At 45.8% G+C, this 27,519-nt stretch overlaps 1 protein-coding gene across 4 annotated transcripts in view; it reads left to right on the plus strand.

Moving 5' to 3' along the window:
* Window positions 1–27,519, plus strand: part of LOC115467288 (sorting nexin-14-like) — a 181,081-nt gene that overhangs the window by 56,508 nt on the left and 97,054 nt on the right. For all 4 annotated transcript variants that reach the window (XM_030199125.1, XM_030199127.1, XM_030199126.1 and 1 more), the window contains exons 12-14: window positions 69–183; window positions 6,887–7,042; window positions 21,576–21,700. In XM_030199125.1, coding sequence (XP_030054985.1) covers window positions 69–183; window positions 6,887–7,042; window positions 21,576–21,700 — 396 coding nt within the window. The remainder of the gene's footprint in view (window positions 1–68; window positions 184–6,886; window positions 7,043–21,575; window positions 21,701–27,519) is intronic.

Genomic DNA, 27,519 nt, shown 5'->3' on the forward strand with positions numbered 1-27,519 from the left:
GACTAGATTTGGAGAGTTATTCTCTTTATCAAAATGTGAAGGATGACTGGTTTCCTTTGCCTCTGCAGGTACTGAAGCTGGAACTGAAAGAGATTAGAGCACAGCAGGACCTTTTGTTCCGATTCATGAATTTTCTGAAACAGGAAGGAGCCGTGCACTTATTGCAGTTTTGTCTTTCAGTCGGTAAAGTAAAATGGTCATCAATTTGATATATATATATATATTTTTTTTTTTTGTTAACAGTGCTTTCCCACTCATGGCAGGCACAATGCGGCTTACATGGGGCAATGGAGGGTTAAGTGACTTGCCCAGAGTCACAAGGAGCTGCCTGTGCCTGAAGTGGGAATAGAACTCAGTTCCCCAGGACTAAAGTCCACCACTCTAACCACTAGGCCACTCCTCCACTGTTGCTACTATTTGAGATTCTACATGGAATGTTGCTATTCCACTAGCAACATTCCATGTAGAAGTCAGCCCTTGCAGATCACCAATGTGGCCGTGCAGGCTTCTACATGGAATGTTGCTAGTGGAATAGCAACATTCCATATAGAATCTCCAATAGTATCTATTTTATTTTTGTTATATTTGTACCCTGTGCTTTCCCACTCATGGCAGGCTCAATGCGGCTTACATGGGGCAATGGAGGGTTAAGTGACTTGCCCAGAGTCACAAGGAGCTGCCTGTGCCTGAAGTGGGAATCAAACTCAGTTCCTCAGGACCAAAGTCCACCACCCTAACCACTAGGCCACTCCTCCACTGTTGCTACTATTTGAGATTCTACATGGAATGTTGCTATTCCACTAGCAACATTCCATGTAGAAGTCAGCCCTTGCAGATCACCAATGTGGCCGTGCAGGCTTCTGCGAGTCTGACGTCCTGCACATACGTGCAGGACGTCAGACTCACAGAAACAGAAGCCTGCGCAGCCTTCTACATGGAATGTTGCTAGTGGAATAGCAACATTCCATGTAGAATCTCAAAGAGTAGCAACATTCCAGGTAGAATCTCCAATAGTAGCAACATTCCATGTAGAATCTCCAATAGTATCTATTTTATTTTTGTTACATTTGTACCCCGCGCTTTCCCACTCATGGCAGGCTCAATGCAGCTTACATGGGGCAATGGAGGGTTAAGTGACTTGCCCAGAGTCACAAGGAGCTGTCTGTGCCTGAAGTGGGAATCAAACTCAGTTCCTCAGTTCCCCAGGACCAAAGTCCGCCACCCTAACCGCTAGGCCACTCCTCCCCTGTTGCTACTATTTGAGATTCTACATGGAATGTTGCTATTCCACTAGAAGTCTGCCCTTGCAGATCACCAATGTGGCCGTGCAGGCTTCTGTGAGTCTGACGTCCTGCACATACGTGCAGGACGTCAGACTCACAGAAACAGAAGCCTGCACAGCCTTCTACATGGAATGTTGCTAGTGGAATAGCAACATTCCATGTAGAATCTCCAATAGTAGCAACATTCCATGTAGAATCTCCAATAGTATCTATTTTATTTTTGTTACATTTGTACCCTGCGCTTTCCCACTCATGGCAGGCTCAATGCAGCTTACATGGGGCAATGGAGGGTTAAGTGACTTGCCCAGAGTCACAAGGAGCTGCCTGTACCTGAAGTGGGAATCGAACTCAGTTCCCCAGGATCAAAGTCCACCACCCTAACCACTAGGCCACTCCTCCACTGTTGCTACTATTGGAGATTCTACATGGAATGTTGCTATTCCACTAGCAACATTCCATGTAGAAGTCGGCCCTTGCAGATCACCAATGTGGCTGCGCAGGCTTCTGCTTCTGTGAGTCTGATGTCCTGCACGTACGTGCAGGACGTCAGACTCACAGAAACAGAAGCCTGCGCAGCCTTCTACATGGAATGTTGGAATGTTGCTAGTGGAATAGCAACATTCCATGTAGAATCTCCAATAGTATCTATTTTATTTTTGTTACATTTGTACCCTGCACTTTCCCACTCATGGCAGGCTCAATGCGGCTTACATGGGGCAATGGAGGGTTAAGTGACTTGCCCAGAGTCACAAGGAGCTGCCTGTGCCTGAAGTGGGAATCGAACTCAGTTCCTCAGTTCCCCAGGACCAAAGTCCACCACCCTAACCACTAGGCCACTCCTCCACTGTTGCTAACATTTGAGATTCTACATGGAATGTTGCTATTCCACTAGAAGTCAGCCCTTGTAGATCACCAATGTGGCCGCGCAGGCTTCTGCTTCTGTGAGTCTGACGTCCTGCATGTACGTGCAGGACGTCAGACTCACAGAAACAGAAGCCTGCGCAGCCTTCTACATGGAATGTTGCTAGTGGAATAGCAACATTCCATGTAGAATCTCCAATAGTAGCAACATTCCATGTAGAATCTCCAATAGTATCTATTTTATTTTTGTTACATTTGTACCCCGTGCTTTCCCACTCATGGCAGGCTCAATGCGGCTTACATGGGGCAATAGAGGGAGATAATTAACAGCTTTTTCTTACAGAATCTACAATATTTGTACCAGTTTGTTTGCCCATGTATAATGATAGAACCATATTCTGGACTTCTAATTTCATACTTTAACACTTTATGTGCACATGGGTTTGACGCTGTTAAGTAAGCCTGGAGGTCTGTGATGGTGGCTTTATATGTATAATTATTTCTGTGAGGGCCATTCCTCCTTTTTGCAGTATACAGCCTTGGCATACACAAGTACCTCGTGATTATGGAGGTGTGGAAGAGTAGCTTAATGGTTAGTGCAGTGGCCTGAGAACCGGGGGAAGTGGGTTTGATTTCTTCTGTTGCTCCTTGTGACTCTGGGCAAGTCACTTAACACTCAGTTGCCCCAGGTATAAAATAAGTACCTATATATAATACATAAACTGCTGTGATTTTAACCACAGAAAGGTGCGTTAAATACATACGTTTTGCCATATTGGGACAGATCGAAGGTCCGTGAAGCCCAGCATCCTGTTTCTAACAGTGGCCAATCCAGGTTACAAGTACCTGGCAAGATCTCAAAACAGTACAATACATTTTATGCTACTTATCCTAGAAATAAGCAGTGGATTTTCCCCAAGCCCATCTTAATAATGGCTTATGGACTTTTCTTTACGAAGCTATCCAAACCTTTTTAAACCCTGCTAAGCTAACTGCGTTTACCATATTCTCTGGCAACGAATTCCAGAGTTTGATTCACATTGAGTGAAAAAATATTTTCTCTGATTTGTTTTAAATTTACTACTTTGTAGCTTCATTGCATGCCCCCTAGTCCTGGTGTTTTTGGAAAGAGTAAGCAAGCGATTCATGTCTACCCGTTCCACTTCACTCATTAGGTTACAGACCTCTATCATATCTCCCCTCAGCCGTCTGTTCTCCAAACTGAAGAGCCCTAGTAGCTTAAGCATTTCGTCATAGGGAACTTATCCCATCCCCTTTATCATTTTTGTCGCCCTTTTCTGTACTTTTTCTAATTCCACTGTATCTTTTTTGAGATACGGTGACTAGAATTGCACACAGTATTCAAGGTGTGGTCGCACCATGGAATAGTACAATGGCATTATAATGTCCTCATTTTTGTTTTCCATTCCTTTTCTAATAATACCTAATATTCTATTTGCTTTCTTAGCTGCCGCTGCACACTGAGCAGAGGGTTTCAACATATCATCAACGATGACACCTAGATCCCTTTCCTGGTTGGTGACTCCTAATGGGAACCTACTGTAGTTCGGATTCCTCTTTCCCACATGCATCACTTTGCACTTGTTCACATTAAATGTCATCTGCCATTTGGATGCCCAGTCTCGTAAGGTCCTCTTGTAATTTTTCACAATCCTCTTGCGATTTAACAATTTTGAATAACTTTTTGTCATCATAGTATCATAATAACATAGTAAATGACGGCAGATAAAGACCTGAATGGTCCATCCAGTCTGCCCAACAAGATAAACTCATTTTACATGGTATGTGATACTTTATACCCGAGTTTGATTTGTCCTCGGGGCACAGACTGTAAAGGTTGCCTAGCACTGTTCCTGTACTAAACGTTCTGACGCTAACGTCGCATCCCCTTAAAATTTACACTCCAGCCCATCCATATCTATTCAGCCACGATCAGGGCGCAGACCGTAGAAGTCCGCCCAGCATTGGTTTTACTCTCCAATTACCGGCATTGCCACCCAATCTCCGCTAAGGTTCCATAGATCCATTCCTTCTAAACAGGATTCCTTTGTGTTTATCCCACGCATGTTTGAATTCTATTACCGTTTTCATCTCCACCACCTTCTGCGGGAGGACATTCCACGTATCTACCACCCTCTCCGTGAAATAATACTTTCTGACATTACTCCTGAGTCTTACCCCCTTCAACAACTTTAATTACCTCACTCCCATCTCTAGATCATTTATAAAAACGTTAAGTGATAAAAAGCAGTGGTCCCAGCACAGACCCCACTGTCTACCCTTTTCTATTGAGAATACTGACCATTTAAGCGTACTCTGTTTTCTATCTTTTAGTTTTTAATCCACATTAGAACACAGCTCCTATCCCATGACTGTTCAATTTCCTCGGTAGTCTTTCATGGGGTACAATAAGGATACACAGTATCAATCGTCTCACCTTTATCCACGTTCACCCCTTCAGAGAAATGTAGTAGATTGGTGAGGCAAGATTTCCCTTCACTAAATCCTTGTTGATTTTGTCTCATTAATCCATGCTTTTGAATATGCTCTGTAATTTTGTTCTTTATAATAGTCTCTACCATTTTGCCTGGCACCAACGTCAGGGTCACCGGTCTATAATTTCCCGGATCACTGGTGGAACCTTTTTTAAAAATCGGCATTACATTGACCACCCTTCAATCTTCCTGTACCATGCTTGATTTTAAAGATAAATTACATATTAGTAACAATAGTTCTGCAGGTTCATTTTTCAATTCTGTCAGTACTCTGGGATGAATACCATCCGGCCCGAGTAATTTGCTACTCTTCAATTTGTCAAATTGCCCGTTTGTATCTTCCAGATTTATAGAGGTTTCATTCAGTTTCTTTGACTCATCAACTTTGAATTCTATTTCTGACATCGGTATCGCTCCCAAATGTTCCTCAGTGAAGACTGAAGCAAAAAATTCATTTGAAAGATACCTTGTTCCAAACCATGCTCTTGACTGTCAGCCTTCCCCCAGTGGTATATCAAATCCATCCCTTTTCCTTTTCTTGGTTTGTACATCAGTTTTTCAAGAGGCGTGGAGGAGTGGCCTAGTGGTTAGGGTGGTGGACTTTGGTCCTGGGGAACTGAGGAACTGAGTTCGATTCCCACTTCAAGCACAGGCAGCTCCTTGTGACTCTGGGCAAGTCACTTAACCCTCCATTGCCCCATGTAAGCCGCATTGAGCCTGCCATGAGTGGGAAAGCGCGGGGTACAAATGTAATTTTAAAAAAAAGATACTTAAGAAGCCAGTTTACAGTTTCTAATCTTTATGGGAATTGCAAGCTGAGTGGTAGTTTGTATTTTTTTTTTTTTCATTTGAAATTTTTCTTGAGATTTTTCAACAAAGAACCCCAAATTCTACCCCCAATACACAATCAAATAGTAACTGAAAATACATCAATACCCCATTTCCCCTCTTCTGTCAGTGAAGTGTTCTTCAAATATAAGTCCAACGCCAACTAAAACATATCCCTTAATAGTGAAATTCCTCCCATTGTCCATTATCGATCGTCAGCAGCAAACATAGATACTAAATTGAAATGACAAGTGAAAGTAATGGCATATATTTCTCCAACAAGAGACAGCCATAAACAATAGTAAAACCATAGTAAATCAAGCTAACTGTACAAGGATTACCTGGGTCATCAGAAACTGTTTGTCCAACTGACTGCCCAGGTTCATACCAAAGAAGAAAAGGTTTCCAAGCTCTTTCAAATTTAGGGCTTCTTTTATAAAACTGTGCTAGCAATTCCCACGCGGTGAATGAGAGGAAGCCCATATGAGTTGAATGAGCTTTCTCTCATTTGCTGCACAGGAATTGCTAGTTCTGCTTTGTAAAAGAGGCCCTTAGTTCTGTGTCCCCTTTTCTTCATTGTTAAATCACTAAGGGTCCCTTTTACTAAGCCGCGTAAGCGTCTACGCGCGCCCAACGCGCGTCAAAATTGAGTTACCGCCCGACTACTGCGTGGCTCTTGCGGTAATTTCAGTTTTGGCCCGTGTCCGATACGCGCATCTGAAAAAAAAAAATTTGTTTTCGGACTTGCGTAACTCACACCAAGTGGCATTTGACACACGTAGGTCATTACCGCCCAGATTCTAGGTCAATGGTTGGCCCTAAGGTCTCCTACCCAAAACGGGTGAGTGGCAATTTTGATTTTGCCGCACATCCATTTTTGGCAAAAAAAAAAAAAAAAAAGTCTTTTTCACAGGCGTGCTGAAAAATGGATTGGCGTGTGCCCAAAACCCACGCTTACACTACCGCAAGCCATTTTTCAGCATGCCTTTTTAAAAGGACCCTTAAGGTAATTCTCCTGCCACAAATGAGGCCTCAAACATGACTCGGATGAAACCTTCTCCGTATTCCACATTCTCGCCACTTCTTTCCTCAGTACCGCTATGAAGGGGAAGTATCTAGCAGGATGTGGCCTGGGCAATACTGGTCTGTTTGACTTCATTTGAACTGGTTGTCATGTGTTTTTAAAATTGTTTTCTATAATTGTGTTGAATAAACTTATGTTTGAGAGTCCCTACTAATTGTGTTCCTTTATTGCTTTCATTATAGTACTTACTTTAGTAGCATTGATCCTTTGGGTATAGTTTATTAGCATCTGAGCTATGAGAAAAAAGGAACCTTTTTTTTTCGCAGGAGTTCCTTCAAGCCTGTATCTAAAACATCTTTTCTTTCCATTCCCAGAGGAATTCAATGACAGAATTTTGCAGCCAGAGTTAACTGAGGAAGAAATGATACCTCTCCACGAAGAAGTAAAGAAAATCTTCCAGACTTACTGTCTAGATGAAAGCATTGACAAAATACGATTTGATCCTTTCATTGTGGAAGAGATTGAAAGAAGTAAGTATCTGCTTTAAAAAAAAAAAAAAAACAAACATTTTGATAATGGATCAGGTTAACTTTTTTTTATTAAGGTAGTGTTAAAAAGAAAATTGAAAATGATTGTGAATGCTCAGCAAATAATATCGTTTGATCTCATATTTCCTTGCAACAGATTAAAGGCCCTGTTTACTAAGGTGCGCTAGCGTTTTTAGCACATGCACAAAATTAGCATGCGCTGTGTAGGCGCTACCCCAGCTGTAAAGGTCTCAAGTACAAAACTTATTATGGATCCAATTTCTCCTTCCTGGGCAGCCAACTCTGGAACGCTCTCCCTAGACCTATCCGAGCAATCCATGACCACCTACCATTTAGAAAAGCACTAAAAACCCATCTATTCAAACAAGCCTACCCAAAAGACCCTGATTAATCTCTTGAACCCATCTACCTTACATATACTGAAGAGAAAACGACATTGACCCAGAATCTATCTCCCACCTTACCCTCCTCTCTCTATCACCTGTCTCTACCTACCTACCCATCCATTTACTACCCATCCATCCTTCTATTAGGTTATACTTAATTTCCTACTTTACATAACAAAATTCTGTGTTACCTATTACTATGTAAGCCGCATTGAGCCTGCTTTTAGTGGGAAAGTGCGGGATACAAGTATAATAAAATAAATAAATAAATAGAAATATTGTGGGCGCCTACACAGTTAGCGCACACTAAAAGCTAATGTGTATGTAAGTAGTGATACAAGAAAACATTTAAGAAAATATATATTTTATTGAAATTTTGCATAATAACAGGAGCAAAGGATATCAAAAGTAAATACCTAATAAAATTTTTAGGGGGGGATTATGGGAGGAGGAGTCCAGAATAGCATTTGCAGATGGACACACAGTTTTGAGTTACAATTAGCCCGATAGGTTTCTAACTTACTGGCCTCCTGTATGCTATTGGGCAGTGGAGAGAGAATTTGAGGACGCTGCAAAATTGTCCTTCCAGTTCCAGGCCGCTCCTGCCAATGTTGTAGTAGATGTTGGAGGCTTTAGAAGTTTGGATGACTGAAGAGAGGGTTGTGGCCTCGCTGGGGTCCATGGGACTTCTGCAGACCAAAATATGGATGAGGTATGCCTCAGCCCATTGCAGGAGAATCGATGTGCTGACGCTAGCAGACCAGAATGTTGTTCCATTGAGTACTATGAGAGGATTCTTTTTTTGATCCACTGTGTGTACCTGGTGTTCTCCATTGAGTACTATCACTGAGGGGGCTGTACTACAGTGTCCTCCCCATGGGGACTGGAAGATTTGCAAACTGGATTACAGTATTGAGCTGGTGTTAATTTGAATGAAGGGTCAATGAAGAGAGGTTGTTTTCATTCTTGGTATCAGTCTGATGAGAAAATAGGCAGTTGTGACTATGGAGTCACTTTGGGAAGCCTTCAATGTTCTAGACTATTATGTTTTGCTTTGAAGTTTAAGGAAGGCTTGGATACTTTAGCGGGGTTAGTGAAAGAGATAAAGAATTACTATCTTGTAAACTGGAGTACTTCAACAGTTAGACTAGGTGGAATGATTTTTAGCACTTTTCTGGCAAAATTGTTTCAAGCAGTTTCCAACATGTAACAGTAATACAAAATTGGTACACGATACAATTCCAGAGCCGGTGGTGGGAGGCGGGGCTAGTGCTGGGCAGACTTATACGGTCTGTGCCCTGAAGAGCACAGGTACAAATCAAAGTAGGGTATACACAAAAAGCAGCAAATATGAGTTTATCTTGTTGGGCAGACTGGATGGACCGTGCAGGTCTTTTTCTGCCGTCATCTACTATGTTACTATCCACCTTATAATTGAAAGAGAAAAACGCCTAGATTTCGACCCAAATCGGGAGATAGACGTTTATCTCACAAAAACCAATAAATCGGTATAATGGAAAGCCGATTTTGGACGTTTTCAACTGCACTCCATCGCGGAAGTGTACAAAGTTGACAGGGGCGTGTCGGAGGCGTGGCGAAGGTGGAACTGGGGCGTGGTTATCGGCCGAGGAGAGATGGACGCCTTTCGCTGATAATGGAAAAAAAGTATGCGTTTGTAGCTAGAATTTAGGGCACCTTTCCTGGACCCTGTTTTTTCCACGAATAAGGCCCCAAAAAGTGCCCTAAATGACCAGATTACCCCCAGAGGCAATCGGGGATGACCTCCCCTGACTCCCCCAGTGGTCACTAACCCCCTCCCACCACAAAAAATGATGTTTCACAACTTTCTATTTTCACCCTCAAATGTCATACCCACCTCCCTGGCAGCAGTATGCAGGTCACTGGAGCAGTTATTAGGGGGTGCAGTGGACTTCAGGCAGGTGGACCCAGGCCCATCCCCCCCCCACCTGTTACACTTGTGCTGGTAAATGGGAGCCCTCCAAACCGCCCCCCAAACCCACTGTACCCACATGTAGGTGCCCCCCTTCACCCCTTTGGGCTATAGTAATGGTGTAGACTTGTGGGCAGTGGGTTTTGAGGGGGATTTGGGGGGGCTCAACACACAAGGGAAGGGTGCTATGCACCTGGGAGCTCTTTTACCTTTTTTTTTTGTTTTTGTAAAAGTGCCCCCTAGGGTGCCCGGTTGGTGTCCTGGCATGTGAGGGGGACCAGTGCACTACGAATCCTGGCCCCTCCCACGAACAAATGCCTTGGATTTATTCGTTTTTGAGCTGGGCGCTTTCATTTTCCATTATCGCTGAAAAACAAAAACGCCCAGCTCACAAATTGTCGAATAAAACATGGACGTCTATTTTTTTCGAAAATACGGTTCGGTCCGCCCCTTCACGGACCCGTTCTCGGAGATAAACGCCCATGGAGATAGACGTTTTCATTCAATTATGCCCCTCCACGTATACAATTCATAATTAAAACAAAATATAGACTCCCATATGACAGTATAAGGTCATCACTGTATACCAATGTACAGTTCTAAAAATTCATTACACTGTTTCAGTTTTTTAAAATTCTGTCTAAAAAAACATAATTCAAAATATACTAGAGTTTTCTCTACAATATACTCTGACTTTCAAAGTGAAAGAACAGTTATAGAAATATTAAAAAAAAATGTAGAATAAGAAACAAAGTATGGATTGCACAAGTCATCACACACTTTATCATAAGAAACCCAAATTGGTTCCATTTCCAAAATCTGCCGTAACAAGGCCTGTAATAAAGTTGTTACAAGAAATTCTACCCACTTCTCCAGCAATTAATATGTTAGAAGAAATGATTTATTTTGGGGAAAATAGCTCGAGAGCAACTCGCTACTGTTTATAATTTAAGAGCAAGCGCTGTATTTATAAGTTTTAGGATATTAATTTCTCCACCAATCACCAAAGGTGATAATTGCAATAAATTAAATATATTAAGTATATATATATTCAGAACACAAAGAGACCATATTTTTAGCTTCAAAAAGATTGATTTAATATACAATTGCACACGAGAGGTAGGTTTTAAGAGGAATCTTTACAGGTAATCTGTGCATAAAAATAGAACAAAGTAGCAGGTCTAGATCAAAAGTTATGTTACTTACAAGTCCTTGTTACACAGTATGAACAGCATTAGGTAAGCACATGTTTTAGGAGCAAGGCATCAGCGGACCCCAAAGAGAGCAGCAGTTTCCAAGAGAGGCAGGTTTCCAGAGGAGGCAGGTCCCAAGAGAGGCAGGTTCCAAGAGGAGCAGGTTCCAAGAGCGGCAGGTCCCAAGAGGGAGAGCTGGGCTGTTTCCAGGCCTTTTATAATGTTAGCAGAGAAGCATGGTGTGTGCATGTCTTGGATATTTTGCAAGGCATTATGGTTAATGTAGTCTGTTCACATGACCACATTATAAGTCCTTCCTTTCTGCACATGTCTGGAAGCTGATGGGAGGGGCAGGTATACCTTTGACAAGCAAATGTCCTGTTTATGGTCTCCCCTCTAAAGTCTTTGTCTTCAATGGGTTCTCCAGACTCTGTGTCTCCTGGGTCTTTGGTTTTCAGAGATGTCCTGATGAGCGTCCAGGTACCCACCTTAGTCATGCTTTTGTTCAGTTCTTTTAGGTGGGAGGGCCGAGGAAGCTCTTTTGTGTTTGTTAAGTGTGTGTAGTTAACTTATTCCTGCTCTCAGAAGCTCCCAGAAAAAGGAATGGAGAGAGAGAGGCTTGAAATAAAACTATTCTCTCTGCTGCTGTGTCAAATATATATTTTTAAAAGATACACAAATATATTGGTGTATATATAACCCAGCAAATATGCTACATATTTCAGTAATAAACTGATACCATTACAAAGTGAAATAGTCTACTTATATAGCTGTGTTGATGCAGATACTCCTAAATAAAGAACAAAACTGTTTCTATTGCAAAGGTCATTTGAAACAAAGAGGAAGGAATTTTGGATTTAGCTCATACGTTAGGGTTATGGTTTACAGTTTTACATAAGTACATAAGTACATAAGTAGTGCCATACTGGGAAAGACCAAAGGTCCATCTAGCCCAGCATCCTGTCACCGACAGTGGCCAATCCAGGTCAAGGGCACCTGGCACGCTCCCCAAACGTAAAAACATTCCAGACAAGTTATACCTAAAAATGCGGAATTTTTCCAAGTCCATTTAATAGCGGTCTATGGACTTGTCCTTTAGGAATCTATCTAACCCCTTTTTAAACTCCGTCAAGCTAACCGCCCGTACCACGTTCTCCGGCAACGAATTCCAGAGTCTAATTACACGTTGGGTGAAGAAAAATTTTCTCCGATTCGTTTTAAATTTACCACACTGTAGCTTCAACTCATGCCCTCTAGTCCTAGTATTTTTGGATAGCGTGAACAGTCGCTTCACATCCACCCGATCCATTCCACTCATTATTTTATACACTTCTATCATATCTCCCCTCAGCCGTCTCTTCTCCAAGCTAAAAAGCCCTAGCCTTCTCAGCCTCTCTTCATAGGAAAGTCGTCCCATCCCCACTATCATTTTCGTCGCCCTTCGCTGTACCTTTTCCAATTCTACTATATCTTTTTTGAGATACGGAGACCAGTACTGAACACAATACTCCAGGTGCGGTCGCACCATGGAGCGATACAACGGCATTATAACATCCGCACACCTGGACTCCATACCCTTCCTAATAACACCCAACATTCTATTCGCTTTCCTAGCCGCAGCAGCACACTGAGCAGAAGGTTTCAGCGTATCATCGACGACGACACCCAGATCCCTTTCTTGATCCGTAACTCCTAACGCGGAACCTTGCAAGACGTAGCTATAATTCGGGTTCCTCTTACCCACATGCATCACTTTGCACTTGTCAACATTGAACTTCATCTGCCACTTGCACGCCCAATCTCCCAGTCTCGCAAGGTCCTCCTGTAATCGTTCACATTCCTCCTGCGACTTGACGATGTGCTGCTTTTCAATTGGGGAAATCAAAGCAGTTTACAATGAATCCAAAGAAAAAGGAAAGGAACTAAAAACCTTTGAGAGAAAAGCAAAAGAGGAGGGGAAAGGAAAGAGGAAAAGAGCCAACAGCATACTGCCAAACCCCCGTACCTGGTCACCTATCCAGGGAAGGCAGAAGTAAACGAGTTTTAGGGCCACTCGAAACTTCTTTTAGGAGAGATCCTCATGAAGGGAGGACAGAAGTGAATTCCAGAGAGGGCTGAATGACGAGTAAAGTTCCTCATGAGAAACTCTTGAGAAAACTAGTCTCACGGGATAGGAAGCAATGTTCTGGTGTGGATTAGGAATTGGTTATTGGACAGAAAACAGAGGGTAGGTTTAAATGGTCATTTCAATGGAGGAGGATGAACAGTGGCGTGCCGCAGGGATCTGTACTGGGACTGGTGCTATTTAACATATTTATAAATGATATGAAAATTGGAATGAAGAGTGAAGCAATTACATTTGCAGATGACACAACACTATTCAAGGTTGTTAAAACATGTGCAGACTGTGAAATCTTGCAGGAAGACCTTAGGAAATTGGAAGACGGTAGCGGAATTCAAGCATGCGTGGGATAAACATAAAGGAATCCTGTGCAGAAGGAATGGATCCTCAGAAGCTTAGCTGAGATTGGGAGGCGGGGCTTGTGTTTGGGTGGTGGGGCTAGTTCTGGGCAAGACTTCTACGGTCTGTGTCCTGAAAATGGCAGATACAAATCAAGGTAAGGTATACACAAGAAGTAGCACATATGAGTTTATCTGGTTGGGCAGACTAGATGGACCGTGCAGGTCTTTTTCTGCCGTCATCTACTATGTTACACTCCAAGTGAGAAGAAACGAAAGGAATGGAGAGGCAGCGAGTAGCAGAGTTTAGGTAGCCGGAGGGGACATATGGGAAGATCAAAAGAAGAAGGAGTCCCTTGATAGTCAGAATCTTGCATTTGATATTGAATGGGATCAGGAGCCAGAGATACTTAATGAGAAGGGGAATTGATCTTAAGGCAGATTACATTTGGGTACAGTAGTAGTTTCCCCAGGGGCCTCACAATATGTTTGCACCTGAAGCACTAGAGTTAAGTGACTTGCCCAAGATTGCAAGGAGCTACAGTAGGATTTGAACCTGGTTTCCTGATTCTCAGCGTGCTGTTCTGACCACACCTAAGTCTAAACGTATCAGACATGGAGCTGTAGGATAAAGTTATTCTGAGGTGCAGAGAGGGAATTGTATAAAAAATGTGTGTGTGTGAATATCCCTTGGGGCACTGGTCCATCGTTGTAAAGTGGAAAGTGTTTGACCTCATCAGGACACTGCTTCAATTGGACCATGTCTCCAAAATCAACAGCCATAGATTAAAGAAACTGCTGAGGAAGGTCACTGATGGGCTGATGATTGTAAGCAAACACGGGCACTAGAGGCCAATAGCGCCATACTGGCGAATGTGTTTTCACCTGCCTGATGATCAGAGCCTGTGAGCACGTGTAATAACGTGCTTGCCAGCTCTGAACGCAAATCGCATGCAAATGCATGCAGACAAGTGTCTCCCGCATTCATCCCTCATGATCAGCCATATTTCCAGAGGCTGCAGAGCCAGAGACTACTTGGCTGTCCTGTTGCTCCACACCCTCACCACCATAGGCTGCTGACTCCAGTTCACCCCTTTGGGCTTGCCGCACATCTTCTGAAACCGGCGCTGACATCGCCAGCACTTCCAGGTGTAACTGCAGGGCTGGCCACAACGCACTGGAAACACTTCCAGGGCCCTCCAATTTGTACTTTGAAAATGCTAGCAGCGAACCTGTACGAGGGGTGTGGGGGGGGGGGGGGGGTCCTCCAGGGCTCAGCGAGACATTGTTGTCCAAGCCAGGCTCTTTCTCCAGCCTGGCAGTGGATACACCCAAAGCTGCAGGGATGGTAAAAGATGTCATTACCGTTTGACAAGGAGATGAAGTCACAGAAACAGTTCAGACCCTTTAAAGTCCTCGGGGGGGAAATCTTTCCCTGAGGTCTTAATGCAAAAACTATTTCAATTTTGTTGATATAACTGACACTGCACTTTGCACTGGAAAATAAAGAAGAGACAGAAGCAAAACTTAGCTTTCCGACTTTGTTGCTGTTTTACTGTCCATTCCCAACATCCAACAGAAATTTCTGTTTCAAACCTTTCCTCAGGGATGCCAGTGCAATTCTCTCAACGGGTCTTCCAAATTTCAAGATACGGATGCTTATGGACAAACTTTTGTTGTATTTCTAGTTGACTATTTATATCACAGCTTTTTGTGGGTCACTAAAATTTAGTTTACTCACTGGGAAGATATTAAGGGCTGTAATTAAGAGAGTAATACATGATGTATAGAGTTTAAAGTGGGCCACTTCGTGGCTAGACTCACTAAAAGTCTTGCTCGGCTGTAGGTATTGCCTATACTGAACTCTCTTTTCTCCGAGGACAAGCAGGCTGCTTGTTCTCACTGATGGGTGACGTCCACGGCAGCCCCTCCAATCGGAAACTTCTCTAGCAAAGTCCTTTGCTAGTCCTCGCGCGCACCGCGCATGCGCGGCCGTCTTCCCGCCCGAAACCGGCTCGAGCCGGCCAGTCTTCTTTTGTCCGCACTCGGTACGGTCGTGTTTCGCCGTGTCGAGCCCCGGAAAGTCGACCTCGCGCGTCCAAATTTATTTTGACGTGTTTTTTTCTTCGGAAAAGTCTTTAAAAGTGTCGGGAAGTGCTCCGGAAACCCCCCCCCCCCCCCCGGGTTTCGTGTCAACCCCTTCCCGTACTTCCAGCTTTTTGCCCCGATAAGTTTTCTTTCGTCGTCGGGGTAGGCCTCTTTTCGGCCTCGGTCGAGATTTTCTCCCTTAAAAATTTTTGGTGCTCTTTTTCCGTCATTTCGGATTTTGATTTCGCCGGCGTGATTTTTCCGCCCATGACATCGAAGCCTTCCAGCGGCTTCAAGAAGTGCACCCAGTGCGCCCGGATAATCTCGCTCACTGATCGACACTCGTCGTGTCTTCAGTGTCTGGGGGCCGAGCACCGCCCTCAGAACTGTAGTCTGTGTTCCCTGCTTCAAAGGCGGACTCAGGTAGCGAGATTAGCCCAGTGGAACGTGTTGTTCTCGGGCTCTTCGTCGGCATCGACACCGGGATCTTCGAGTGCATCGACGTCGTCAGCGTCCAGACCATCTTCCTCGGCCGCCACTGCATCGAGTGCATCGAGGCATCGGGCCTCTGCATCGGCGCCAAGGTATCGGGCGACTGCATCGACGTCGGTGGTACCGGGACCTCGTCTGCTGATGTCGTCGGACGGTGGTGCATCGTCAGGAGTGCAGGTGAGGGCTGTCCATTCCCCTGCTGGTGGCGGTGAGCCTTCGGGTGGGTCTCTTCCTACCCTGAGGGCTCCTGCGGTACAGCCCCCCCGAGACCGACCTCCTTCGGCCTCGGCCCCGAGGAAGCGACGGCTGGATTCTACGTCCTCCTTGTCGGTGCCGGGGAGCTCCGGTGACATGCTTCGGAAGAAGTCGAAGAAGCATCGACACCGGTCGCCTCCCCGCGTCGGCACCGAGAGCTCTGGGTCGCCGAGGGAGTCGGCACCCAGCAGGCATCGGCACCGAGAGGACCGCTCACCCTCTGTTCAGGAGGTGTCGATGCGCTCCACTCTGGACAGCCCGGAACAGCCTCCTTGCCCGGAACAGGTTCTGACGTCGACGCCTGCATCGACCTCTTTGCCTTTCTCTGCAGCCGCTCTGAACGAGAGCCTCCGGGCCGTTCTCCCAGAGATTCTGGGAGAGCTGTTGTGCCCTACCCCTCCGGTACCGGCGGTGCTTGCGCCTCCGGTACCGTCGAGCGTGGCGCCGGCTGGCCCATCGCCCGGGGTGAGGTCCCCGACGTCGGTACCGCGTGCGGTGCCGACTGCGGCCACCTCCCAGGAGGGCTCCCCGACTACGTCGGCGGAGGGAGCTTCGCCGATGCGGGCGAGGGAGTCTACCTCTCGACGCCCCCATCGTGGACGTGGCTCCACCGAGTCGAGCCGGGCGAGGTTGCAGACACAGGTTCGTGAACTTGTGTCTGACACCAAGGGTGAGGCCTCGTGGGAGGAAGAGGAAGACCCCAGATATTTCTCTGACGAGGAGTCTGAGGGTCTTCCTTCTGATCCCACTCCCTCTCCTGAAAGACAGCTTTCTCCTCCTGAGAGTCTGTCTTTCGCTTCCTTTGTCCGGGAGATGTCTATGGCCATCCCCTTCCCGGTGTTTGTGGAGGACGAGCCCAGGGCTGAAATGTTTGAGCTCCTGGACTATCCTTCTCCACCTAAGGAAGCGTCCACTGTTCCCTTGCACCATGTCCTAAAAAAGACATTGCTTGCGAACTGGACCAAGCCACTAAGTAATCCCCACATTCCCAAGAAGATCGAGTCCCAGTACCGGATCCATGGGGACCCAGAGCTGATGCGCACCCAGTTGCCTCATGACTCTGGAGTTGTGGATTTGGCCCTAAAGAAGGCTAAGAGTTCTAGGGAGCATGCTTCGGCGCCCCCGGGCAAAGACTCTAGAACCTTAGACTCCTTTGGGAGGAAGGCCTACCATTCTTCTATGCTCGTGGCCAAAATCCAGTCTTACCAGCTCTACACGAGCATACACATGCGGAACAATGTGCGGCAGTTGGCGGGCTTGGTTGATGCTCTTCCCCCTGAGCAAGCCAAGCCTTTTCAGGAGGTGGTCAGGCAGCTGAAGGCGTGCAGAAAATTCCTGGCCAGAGGGGTGTATGACACCTTTGATGTTGCGTCCAGGGCCGCTGCTCAAGGTGTGGTGATGCGCAGGCTCTCATGGCTGCGTGCCTCCGACCTGGAGAATAGACTCCAGCAGCGGATTGCGGACTCGCCTTGCCGTGCGGACAATATTTTTGGAGAGAAGGTCGAGCAGGTGGTAGAGCATCTCCACCAGCGGGACACCGCATTCGACAAGTTCTCCCGCCGGCAGCCTTCAGCCTCTACCTCTACAGGTAGAAGATTTTTTGGGGGAAGGAGGACTGTTCCCTACTCTTCTGGCAAGCGTAGGTACAATCCCCCTTCTCGACAGCCTGCGGCCAAGGCTAAGCCCCAGCGCGCTCGCTCTCGTCAGCAGCGTGCGCCTCAGCAAGGCCCCGCGGCTCCCTAGCAAAAGCAAGGGGCGAGCTTTTGACTGGCTCCAGCAGAGCATAGCCGACATCCAAGTATCAGTGCCGGGCGACCTGCCGGTTGGGGGGAGGTTGAAAGCTTTTCACCAAAGGTGGCCTCTCATAACCTCCGATCAGTGGGTTCTGCAAATAGTCCGGCAAGGATACACCCTCAATTTGGCCTCAAAACCTCCAAATTGTCCACCGGGAGCTCAATCTTACAGCTTCCAGCACAAGCAGGTACTTGCAGAGGAACTCTCCGCCCTTCTCAGCGCCAATGCGGTCGAGCCCGTGCCATCTGGGCAAGAAGGGCTGGGATTCTATTCCAGGTACTTCCTTGTGGAAAAGAAAACAGGGGGGATGCATCCCATCCTAGACCTAAGGGCCCTGAACAAATATCTCGTAAAAGAAAAGTTCAGGATGCTTTCCCTGGGCACCCTTCTTCCCATGATTCAGGAAAACGATTGGCTATGCTCTCTGGACTTGAAGGATGCCTACACACACATCCCGATACTGCCAGCTCACAGACAGTATCTGCGATTTCAGCTGGGCACACGTCACTTCCAGTACTGTGTGCTACCCTTTGGGCTCGCCTCTGCGCCCAGGGTGTTCACAAAGTGCCTGGCTGTAGTAGCGGCGGCACTTCGCAGGCTGGGGGTGCACGTGTTCCCATATCTCGACGATTGGCTGGTGAAGAACACGTCCGAGGCAGGAGCCCTGCAGTCCATGCAGATGACTATTCGCCTCCTGGAGTTACTGGGGTTTGTAATAAATTACCCAAAGTCCCATCTTCTCCCAGTGCAGAGACTCGAATTCATAGGAGCTCTGCTGGATTCTCGGACTGCTCGCGCCTATCTCCCAGAGTCGAGAGCCAACAACTTGTTGTCCCTCGTCTCGCGGGTGCGAGCGTCCCAGCAGATCACAGCTCGGCAGATGTTGAGATTGCTGGGCCACATGGCCTCCACAGTTCATGTGACTCCCATGGCCCGCCTTCACATGAGATCTGCTCAATGGACCCTAGCTTCCCAGTGGTTTCAAGCTGCTGGGGATCTAGAAGACGTGATCCACCTGTCCACGAGTTTTCTCGAATCCCTGTATTGGTGGACGATTTGGTCCAATCTGACTCTGGGACGTCCTTTCCAAATTCCTCAGCCGCAAAAAGTGCTGACTACGGATGCGTCTCTCCTGGGGTGGGGAGCTCATGTCGATGGGCTTCACACCCAAGGAAGCTGGTCCCTCCAGGAACGCGGTCTACAGATCAATCTCCTGGAGTTGCGAGCGATCTGGAACGCTCTGAAGGCTTTCAGAGATCGGCTGTCCCACCAAATTATTCAAATTCAGACAGACAACCAGGTTGCCATGTATTACATCAACAAGCAGGGGGGCACCGGATCTCGCCCCCTGTGTCAGGAAGCCGTCAGCATGTGGCTCTGGGCTCGCCGTCTCGGCATGGTGCTCCAAGCCACATATCTGGCAGGCGTAAACAACAGTCTGGCCGACAGATTGAGCAGGATCATGCAACCTCACGAGTGGTCGCTCAACTCCCGAGTGGTGCGCCAGATCTTCCAAGTGTGGGGCACCCCCTTGGTGGATCTCTTCGCATCTCGAGCGAATCACAAAGTCCCTCAGTTCTGTTCCAGACTTCAGGCCCCCGGCAGACTGGCATCGGATGCCTTCCTCCTGGATTGGGGGGAAGGTCTGCTGTATGCTTATCCTCCCATACCTCTGGTGGGGAAGACTTTGTTGAAACTCAAGCAAGACCGAGGCACCATGATTCTGATTGCGCCTTTTTGGCCGCGTCAGATCTGGTTCCCTCTTCTTCTGGAGTTATCCTCCGAAGAACCGTGGAGATTGGAGTGTTTTCTGACCCTCATCACGCAGGACGAAGGGGCTCTTCTGCATCCCAGCCTCCGGTCCCTGGCTCTCACGGCCTGGATGTTGAGAGCGTAGACTTTGCCTCTTTGGGTCTGTCAGAGGGTGTCTCCCGCATCTTGCTTGCTTCCAGGAAAGATTCCACTAAGAGGAGTTACTTCTTTCTGTGGAGGAGGTTTGCCGTCTGGTGTGACAGCAAGGCCCTAGCTCCTCGCTCTTGTCCTACACAGACCCTGCTTGAATACCTTCTGCACTTGTCTGAGTCTGGTCTCAAGACCAACTCTGTAAGAGTTCACCTTAGCGCAATCAGTGCATACCATTACCATGTGGAAGGTAAGCCGATCTCAGGACAGCCTTTAGTTGTTCGCTTCATGAGAGGTTTGCTTTTGTCAAAGCCCCCTGTCAAGCCTCCTACAGTGTCATGGGATCTCAATGTCGTTCTCACCCAGCTGATGAAACCTCCTTTTGAGCCACTGAATTCCTGCCATCTGAAGTACTTGACCTGGAAGGTCATTTTCTTGGTGGCAGTTACTTCAGCTCGTAGAGTCAGTGAGCTTCAGGCCCTGGTAGCCCAGGCCCCTTACACCAAATTTCATCATAACAGAGTAGTCCTCCGCACTCACCCTAAGTTCTTGCCAAAGGTCGTGTCGGAGTTCCATCTGAACCAGTCGATTGTCTTGCCAACATTCTTTCCCCGTCCTCATTCCTGCCCTGCTGAACGTCAGCTGCACACATTGGACTGCAAGAGAGCATTGGCCTTCTATCTGGAGCGGACACAGCCCAACAGACAGTCCGCCCAATTGTTTGTTTCTTTTGATCCCAATAGGAGGGGAGTGGCTGTAGGGAAACGCACCATATCCAATTGGCTAGCAGATTGCATTTCCTTCACTTACGCCCAGGCGGGGCTGGCTCTTGAGGGTCATGTCACGGCTCATAATGTTAGAGCCATGGCAGCGTCGGTAGCCCACTTGAAGTCAGCCTCTATTGAAGAAATTTGCAAAGCTGCGACGTGGTCATCTGTCCACACATTCACATCTCATTACTGCCTGCAGCAGGATACCCGACGCGACAGTCGGTTCGGGCAGTGAGTTCTTCAGAACCTGTTTGGGCTTTAGGATCCAACTCCACCCCCCCGAGGGCCCTGTTTGTTCTGTTCCAGGCTGCACTCTCAGTTAGTTGGTAAATTTTTTAGGTCAATCTCAGTTATGTCCTCGCCGTTGCGAGGCCCAATTGACCATGGTTGTTGTTTTGAGTGAGCCTGGGGGCTAGGGATACCCCATCAGTGAGAACAAGCAGCCTGCTTGTTCTCGGAGAAAGCGAATGCTACATACCTGTAGAGGGTATTCTCCGAGGACAGCAGGCTGATTGTTCTCACAAACCCGCCCGCCTCCCCGTTGGAGTTGTGTCTTCCCTTGAAGTGTATTGTCTTGCTACATACTGGACTGGCCGGCTCGAGCTGGTTTCGGGCGGGAAGACGGCCCGCGCATGCGCGCGAGGACTAGCAAAGGACTTTGCTAGAGAAGTTTCCGATTGGAGGGGCTGCCGTGGACGTCACCCATCAGTGAGAACAATCAGCCTGCTGTCCTTGGAGAATCCCTTCTACAGGTATGTAGCATTCGCTTTATGCCCCCAAAAAGTAAATATCAAAGCAAAATAAATAAAATTAAAAATAAACTTGAATAAAGAGATATATGGAGTGAATTTATCCTTAGGCATATATCTCTTCTTCATATTGTTTGGATTGGCTATTTTTTTGACATTGAAATTAAATTGTCTCTCCTTTGGGATTCATTTAAGTTGTATTAACAATCAACGAGACAATCCCGTGTCTTCCAAAAAAAAACATTCTGGTAGAAAAATGAATAGTATGAGTTCTTCCAAACAGAATCTTGGGAGAGGAAAATGTCTAGAGACTAGGATACTGTCATATGTTTGCACGTTGTCATGATTCCTGGAATCTGTTTAAAAATTGGCACCTGCCTATTTTGTTGTACAGATAGCTTTTGCAATTTAATGTAAAACTATGGTTGTAGATGCTTGTGACATACCCGACAGTAACTCCTGTTATCTTTTATAGTTGCAGAAGGTCCATACAGTGATGTAGTCAAACTTCAGACCATGCGGTGCCTGTTCGAAGCATATGAATATGTCCTTTCTCTCCTGGAGAATGTGTTCACCCCTATGTTTTCTCACAGTGACGAGGTGAGTTGCCAGAGGAAGTGGGATAAAAGGGGTGTGGTTACATAAGTACATAAGTACATAAGTAGTGCCATACTGGGAAAGACCAAAGGTCCATCTAGCCCAGCATCATGTCACCGACAGTGGCCTATCCAGGTCAAGGGCACCTGGCACGCTCCCCAAACGTAAAAACATTCCAGACAAGTTATACCTAAAAATGCGGAATTTTTCCAAGTCCATTTAATAGCGGTCTATGGACTTGTCCTTTAGGAATCTATCTAACCCCTTTTTAAACTCCGTCAAGCTAACCGCCCGTACCACGTTCTCCGGCAACGAATTCCAGAGTCTAATTACACGTTGGGTGAAGAAAAATTTTCTCCGATTCGTTTTAAATTTACCACACTGTAGCTTCAACTCATGCCCTCTAGTCCTATTATTTTTGGATAGCGTGAACAGTCGCTTCACATCCACCCGATCCATTCCACTCATTATTTTATACACTTCTATCATATCTCCCCTCAGCCGTCTCTTCTCCAAGCTGAAAAGCCCTAGCCTTCTCAGCCTCTCTTCATAGGAAAGTCGTCCCATCCCCACTATCATTTTCGTCGCCCTTCGCTGTACCTTTTCCAATTCTACTATATCTTTTTTGAGATACGGAGACCAGTACTGAACACAATACTCCAGGTGCGGTCGCACCATGGAGCGATACAACGGCATTATAACATCCGCACACCTGGACTCCATACCCTTCCTAATAACACCCAACATTCTATTCGCTTTCCTAGCCGCAGCAGCACACTGAGCAGAAGGTTTCAGCGTATCATCAACAACGACACCCAGATCCCTTTCTTGATCCGTAACTCCTAACGCGGAACCTTGCAAGACGTAGCTATAATTCGGGTTCCTCTTACCCACATGCATCACTTTGCACTTGTCAACATTGAACTTCATCTGCCACTTGCACGCCCATTCTCCCAGTCTCGCAAGGTCCTCCTGTAATCGTTCACATTCCTCCTGCGACTTGACGACCCTGAATAATTTTGTGTCATCGGCGAATTTAATTACCTCACTAGTTATTCCCATCTCTAGGTCATTTATAAATACATTAAAAAGCAACGGACCCAGCACAGACCCCTGCGGGACCCCACTAACTACCCTCCTCCACTGAGAATACTGGCCACGCAATCCTACTCTCTGCTTCCTATCTTTCAACCAGTTCTTAATCCATAATAATACCCTACCTCCGATTCCATGACTCTGCAATTTCTTCTTGAATAAAAACCTTTCAATTTACTTTTTTTAAACATTTTGTTCAGGAAGCGGTAAGGATTTATCTGCTGTAAGAAGAAATGCCTAAGTTGAGCTGAATAGAATATTTAGGTAGACTTGATATACTGCCTTAGCCTGACAGGTAGATCTAGGCGGTGTACAATAAAAATTAAAAGAAGAAAAGAACTTCAATAATTTTGACAGGAAATACACATTCATTCTGTTAAATATATTAGGAAGAAAGGAAAGATTAAGGGAAAGGAAAAGCTGAACGTTTAAAGAGAAGTATAATCTTGCACAGTGGAGTCCACAAAAGCAGATGCTTCTTAGATATACTTTTCACAGCAGAACATTTCCTGCTCCTTTGGGCTTCCAAATCTACACCATGATACTTCCTTTACAAATAGCTGGTGATTCCCTTTTCTATATTCTTTCCAGCTAATTTAGATCGATCGCTGTAGTAACAATACGTGGAGCTCTGTTATCATGGCCCCTAAATTCGGTGACTGGGAATGCCATCACTGTGGATAATACAAAAGTCCCCTGTCAGGATAAGCTTGGAAACCGTGACATAGCCTAAAAATTTGTTATGGATTGGATACAAAAGAAAATTATTGGTTAGTGATGGTTGCTTGTGCAGATTTTATTTAAATCTTTTATTTCAAGCCATATCACTGTTGGTGCTCAAGGAGTGATAAGTGTAGATGAACCAATATAGATTAACAAAGAAAGACAAACTTAACGGGATCTGGACATAATCCAGAAAAGTTGCTGAGGATCAGGCGTAAAATCAGCAAGCTACTTGGGCGAGAGCTGAAGTTTAGACTTGTGTGCATGTGTTTGTGTAATACATGGATTGACACATATTTGTGATTAAAAAAATAGCCGCGTTAAGATCCTCATGGACAGAATCGTGAGGTAATATACCCAAGAAGGCATGGGTAGCAGGACCTTGTACTCTCAGAAGATTTTTTAATAACGCCAATAGAAGGAAATATAAAGTGGGTTTCACTCAACTACAGTTTTTAGTGGTACATAATGCCCTCCCGCAGGAGGTGGAGATGAAAACAGTAACAGAATTCAAAAATGTGTGGGACAGCACAAAGGAGAATCCTATATGGAAAGAGAATGGAACCAAATGAACTTAGCAATGCTTAGCAACTCCAGTAATTGGGAAACAAAGCCATTGTTGGGCACTCTTCTACGGTCTGTGCTCTGATCATGGCTGGACAGATCTGGTTGGGCTGGAGGGGGGGATTTGATTACAGTTTCAGTAGTTTGGGAGCAAGGCCAGTGCCGGACAGACTTCTACGGTCTGTGCCCTGAAAATGGCAAAGACAAGATCAAGTTTACATATGTAGTATCACATCATGCCTTATGCTATGAGTTATCTTCTTGGGCAAAGTGGATAGACTGTACAGGTCTTTATCTGCTGTCATCTACCACGTTACATTGACTTGATATGGCTGTGTTTTGGTGGTGATGCCTGTGTCAGGAGTCACACAATCCTAAGATAATGTCACAGATATATGTAGTGAGTTTCTATTTGTAGTATTTCAAACCACAAAGACCGACGTGACAGTTCATCAGCGTGCGAACTAACAGTGTTGATATCCACTCTGTTAGTCCACATGCTGACATGCTGTCACATCATTCTTTGTGGAGGACTGGCCTAGTGGTTAGGATGGTGGACTTTGGTCCTGGGGAACTGAGGAACTGAGTTCGATTCCTGGCACAGGCAGCTCCTTGTGACTCTGGGCAAGTCACTTAACCCTCCATTGCCCCATGTAAGCCGCATTGAGCCTGCCATGAGTGGGAAAGCGCGGGGTACAAATGTAACAAAAATAAAATAGATACTATTGGAGATTCTACATGGAATGTTGCTACTATTTGAGATTCTGGAATGTTGCTACTCGGAGATTCTACATGGAATGTCGCTACTCTTTGAGATTCTACATGGAATGTTGCTACTATTGGAGATTCTACATGGAATGTTGCTATTCCACTAGCAACATTCCATGTAGAAGCCTGCGCGGCCACATTGGTGATCTGCAAGGGCCGACTTCTAGTGGAATAGCAACATTCCATGTAGAATCTCAAATAGTAGCAACAGTGGAGGAGTGGCCTAGTGGTTAGGGTGGTGGACTTTGGTCCTGGGGAACTGAGTTCGATTCCCACTTCAGGCACAGGCAGCTCCTTGTGACTCTGGGCAAGTCACTTAACCCTCCATTGCCTGCCGCATTGAGCCTGCTATGAGTGGGAAAGCGCGGGGTACAAATGTAACAAAAAACAAAACAAAACAAAAATAGAAGCTCACTACAAATACCTGTGACATTATCGTAGGATTGTATGACTCCTGACACAGATATCACTGCAGAAACACAGCTATGTCGAGTCTGATACTTTTGTACCACTAAATCTTGTAGTTGAGTGAAATACACTTTGTATTTCATCTTGTTGGAGTTATTAAAAATCTTTTAACAGTACAAGTCCTATTATACCTACATAAGTACATAAGTACATAAGTAGTGCCATACTGGGAAAGACCAAAGGTCCATCTAGCCCAGCATCCTGTCACCGACAGTGGCCAATCCAGGTCAAGGGCACCTGGCACGCTCCCCAAACGTAAAAACATTCCAGACAAGTTATACCTAAAAATGCGGAATTTTTCCAAGTCCATTTAATAGCGGTCTATGGACTTGTCCTTTAGGAATCTATCTAACCCCTTTTTAAACTCCGTCAAGCTAACCGCCCGTACCACGTTCTCCGGCAACGAATTCCAGAGTCTAATTACACGTTGGGTGAAGAAAAATTTTCTCCGATTCGTTTTAAATTTACCACACTGTAGCTTCAACTCATGCCCTCTAGTCCTAGTATTTTTGGATAGCGTGAACAGTCGCTTCACATCCACCCGATCCATTCCACTCATTATTTTATACACTTCTATCATATCTCCCCTCAGCCGTCTCTTCTCCAAGCTGAAAAGCCCTAGCCTTCTCAGCCTCTCTTCATAGGAAAGTCGTCCCATCCCCACTATCATTTTGGTCGCCCTTCGCTGTACCTTTTCCAATTCTACTATATCTTTTTTGAGAAACGGAGACCAGTACTGAACACAATATTCCAGGTGCGGTCGCACCATGGAGCGATACAACGGCATTATAACATCCGCACACCTGGACTCCATACCCTTCCTAATAACACCCAACATTCTATTCGCTTTCCTAGCCGCAGCAGCACACTGAGCAGAAGGTTTCAGCGTATCATCGACGACGACACCCAGATCCCTTTCTTGATCCGTAACTCCTAACGCGGAACCTTGCAAGACGTAGCTATAATTCGGGTTCCTCTTACCCACATGCATCACTTTGCACTTGTCAACATTGAACTTCATCTGCCACTTGCACGCCCATTCTCCCAGTCTCGCAAGGTCCTCCTGTAATCGTTCATATTCCTCCTGCGACTTGACGACCCTGAATAATTTTGTGTCATCGGCGAATTTAATTACCTCACTAGTTATTCCCATCTCTAGGTCATTTATAAATACATTAAAAAGCAACGGACCCAGCACAGACCCCTGCGGGACCCCACTAACTACCCTCCTCCACTGAGAATTCTGGCCACGCAATCCTACTCTCTGCTTCCTATCTTTCAACCAGTTCTTAATCCATAATAATACCCTACCTCCGATTCCATGACTCTGCAATTTCTTCAGGAGTCTTTCGTGCAGCACTTTGTCAAACGCCTTCTGAAAATCCAGATATACAATATCAACCGGCTCCCCATTGTCCACATGTTTGCTTACCCCCTCAAAAAAATGCATTAGATTGGTGAGGCAAGACTTCCCTTCACTAAATCCGTGCTGACTTTGTCTCATCAGTCCATGTTTTTGTATATGCTCTGCAATTTTATTCTTAATAATAGCCTCCACCATCTTGCCCGGCACCGACGTCAGACTCACCGGTCTATAATTTCCCGGATCTCCTCTGGACGAAAATGGTGTTAAAGGAGCGATCAAGGAGGACAAAGTCGTAGCGGAGAAATTAAATGAATTCTTTGCTTCGGTCTTCACCGAGGAGGATTTGGGGGGGACACCGGTGCCGGAAAGAATATTTGAAGCGGGGGAGTCGGAGAAACTAAACAAATTCTCTGTAACCTTGGAGGATGTAATGGGTCAGTTCAGCAAGCTGAAGAGTAGTAAATCACCGGGACCTGATGGTATTCATCCCAGAGTATTAATAGAACTAAAAAATGAACTTGCGGAGCTACTGTTAGAAATATGCAATCTGTCCCTAAAATCGAGTGTAGTACCGGAAGACTGGAGGGTAGCCAATGTTACTTCTTTGATATATTTCCCCAGAAGACCTTGTGAGAATCCCTTCCTTCTCTTTTTGCTTTTACTAAGGTCCTCAGGGACCTCAGATCTCTGGAAACTTTCATGAAGATTGGATGAAAAATGGATGTAAAGCAGTTTAAGGGCCGACAATTGTGCATGTTTGTTTATAACGTGTGAATACCAGAGAGGGAAAAAGAAAATTCCCTGTCATGATCACCTTAAAGTCATTCATTTAACTAAA

Source organism: Microcaecilia unicolor, chromosome 3, assembly GCF_901765095.1.
Source record: "Microcaecilia unicolor chromosome 3, aMicUni1.1, whole genome shotgun sequence".
Lineage (NCBI taxonomy): Eukaryota > Metazoa > Chordata > Amphibia > Gymnophiona > Siphonopidae > Microcaecilia > Microcaecilia unicolor.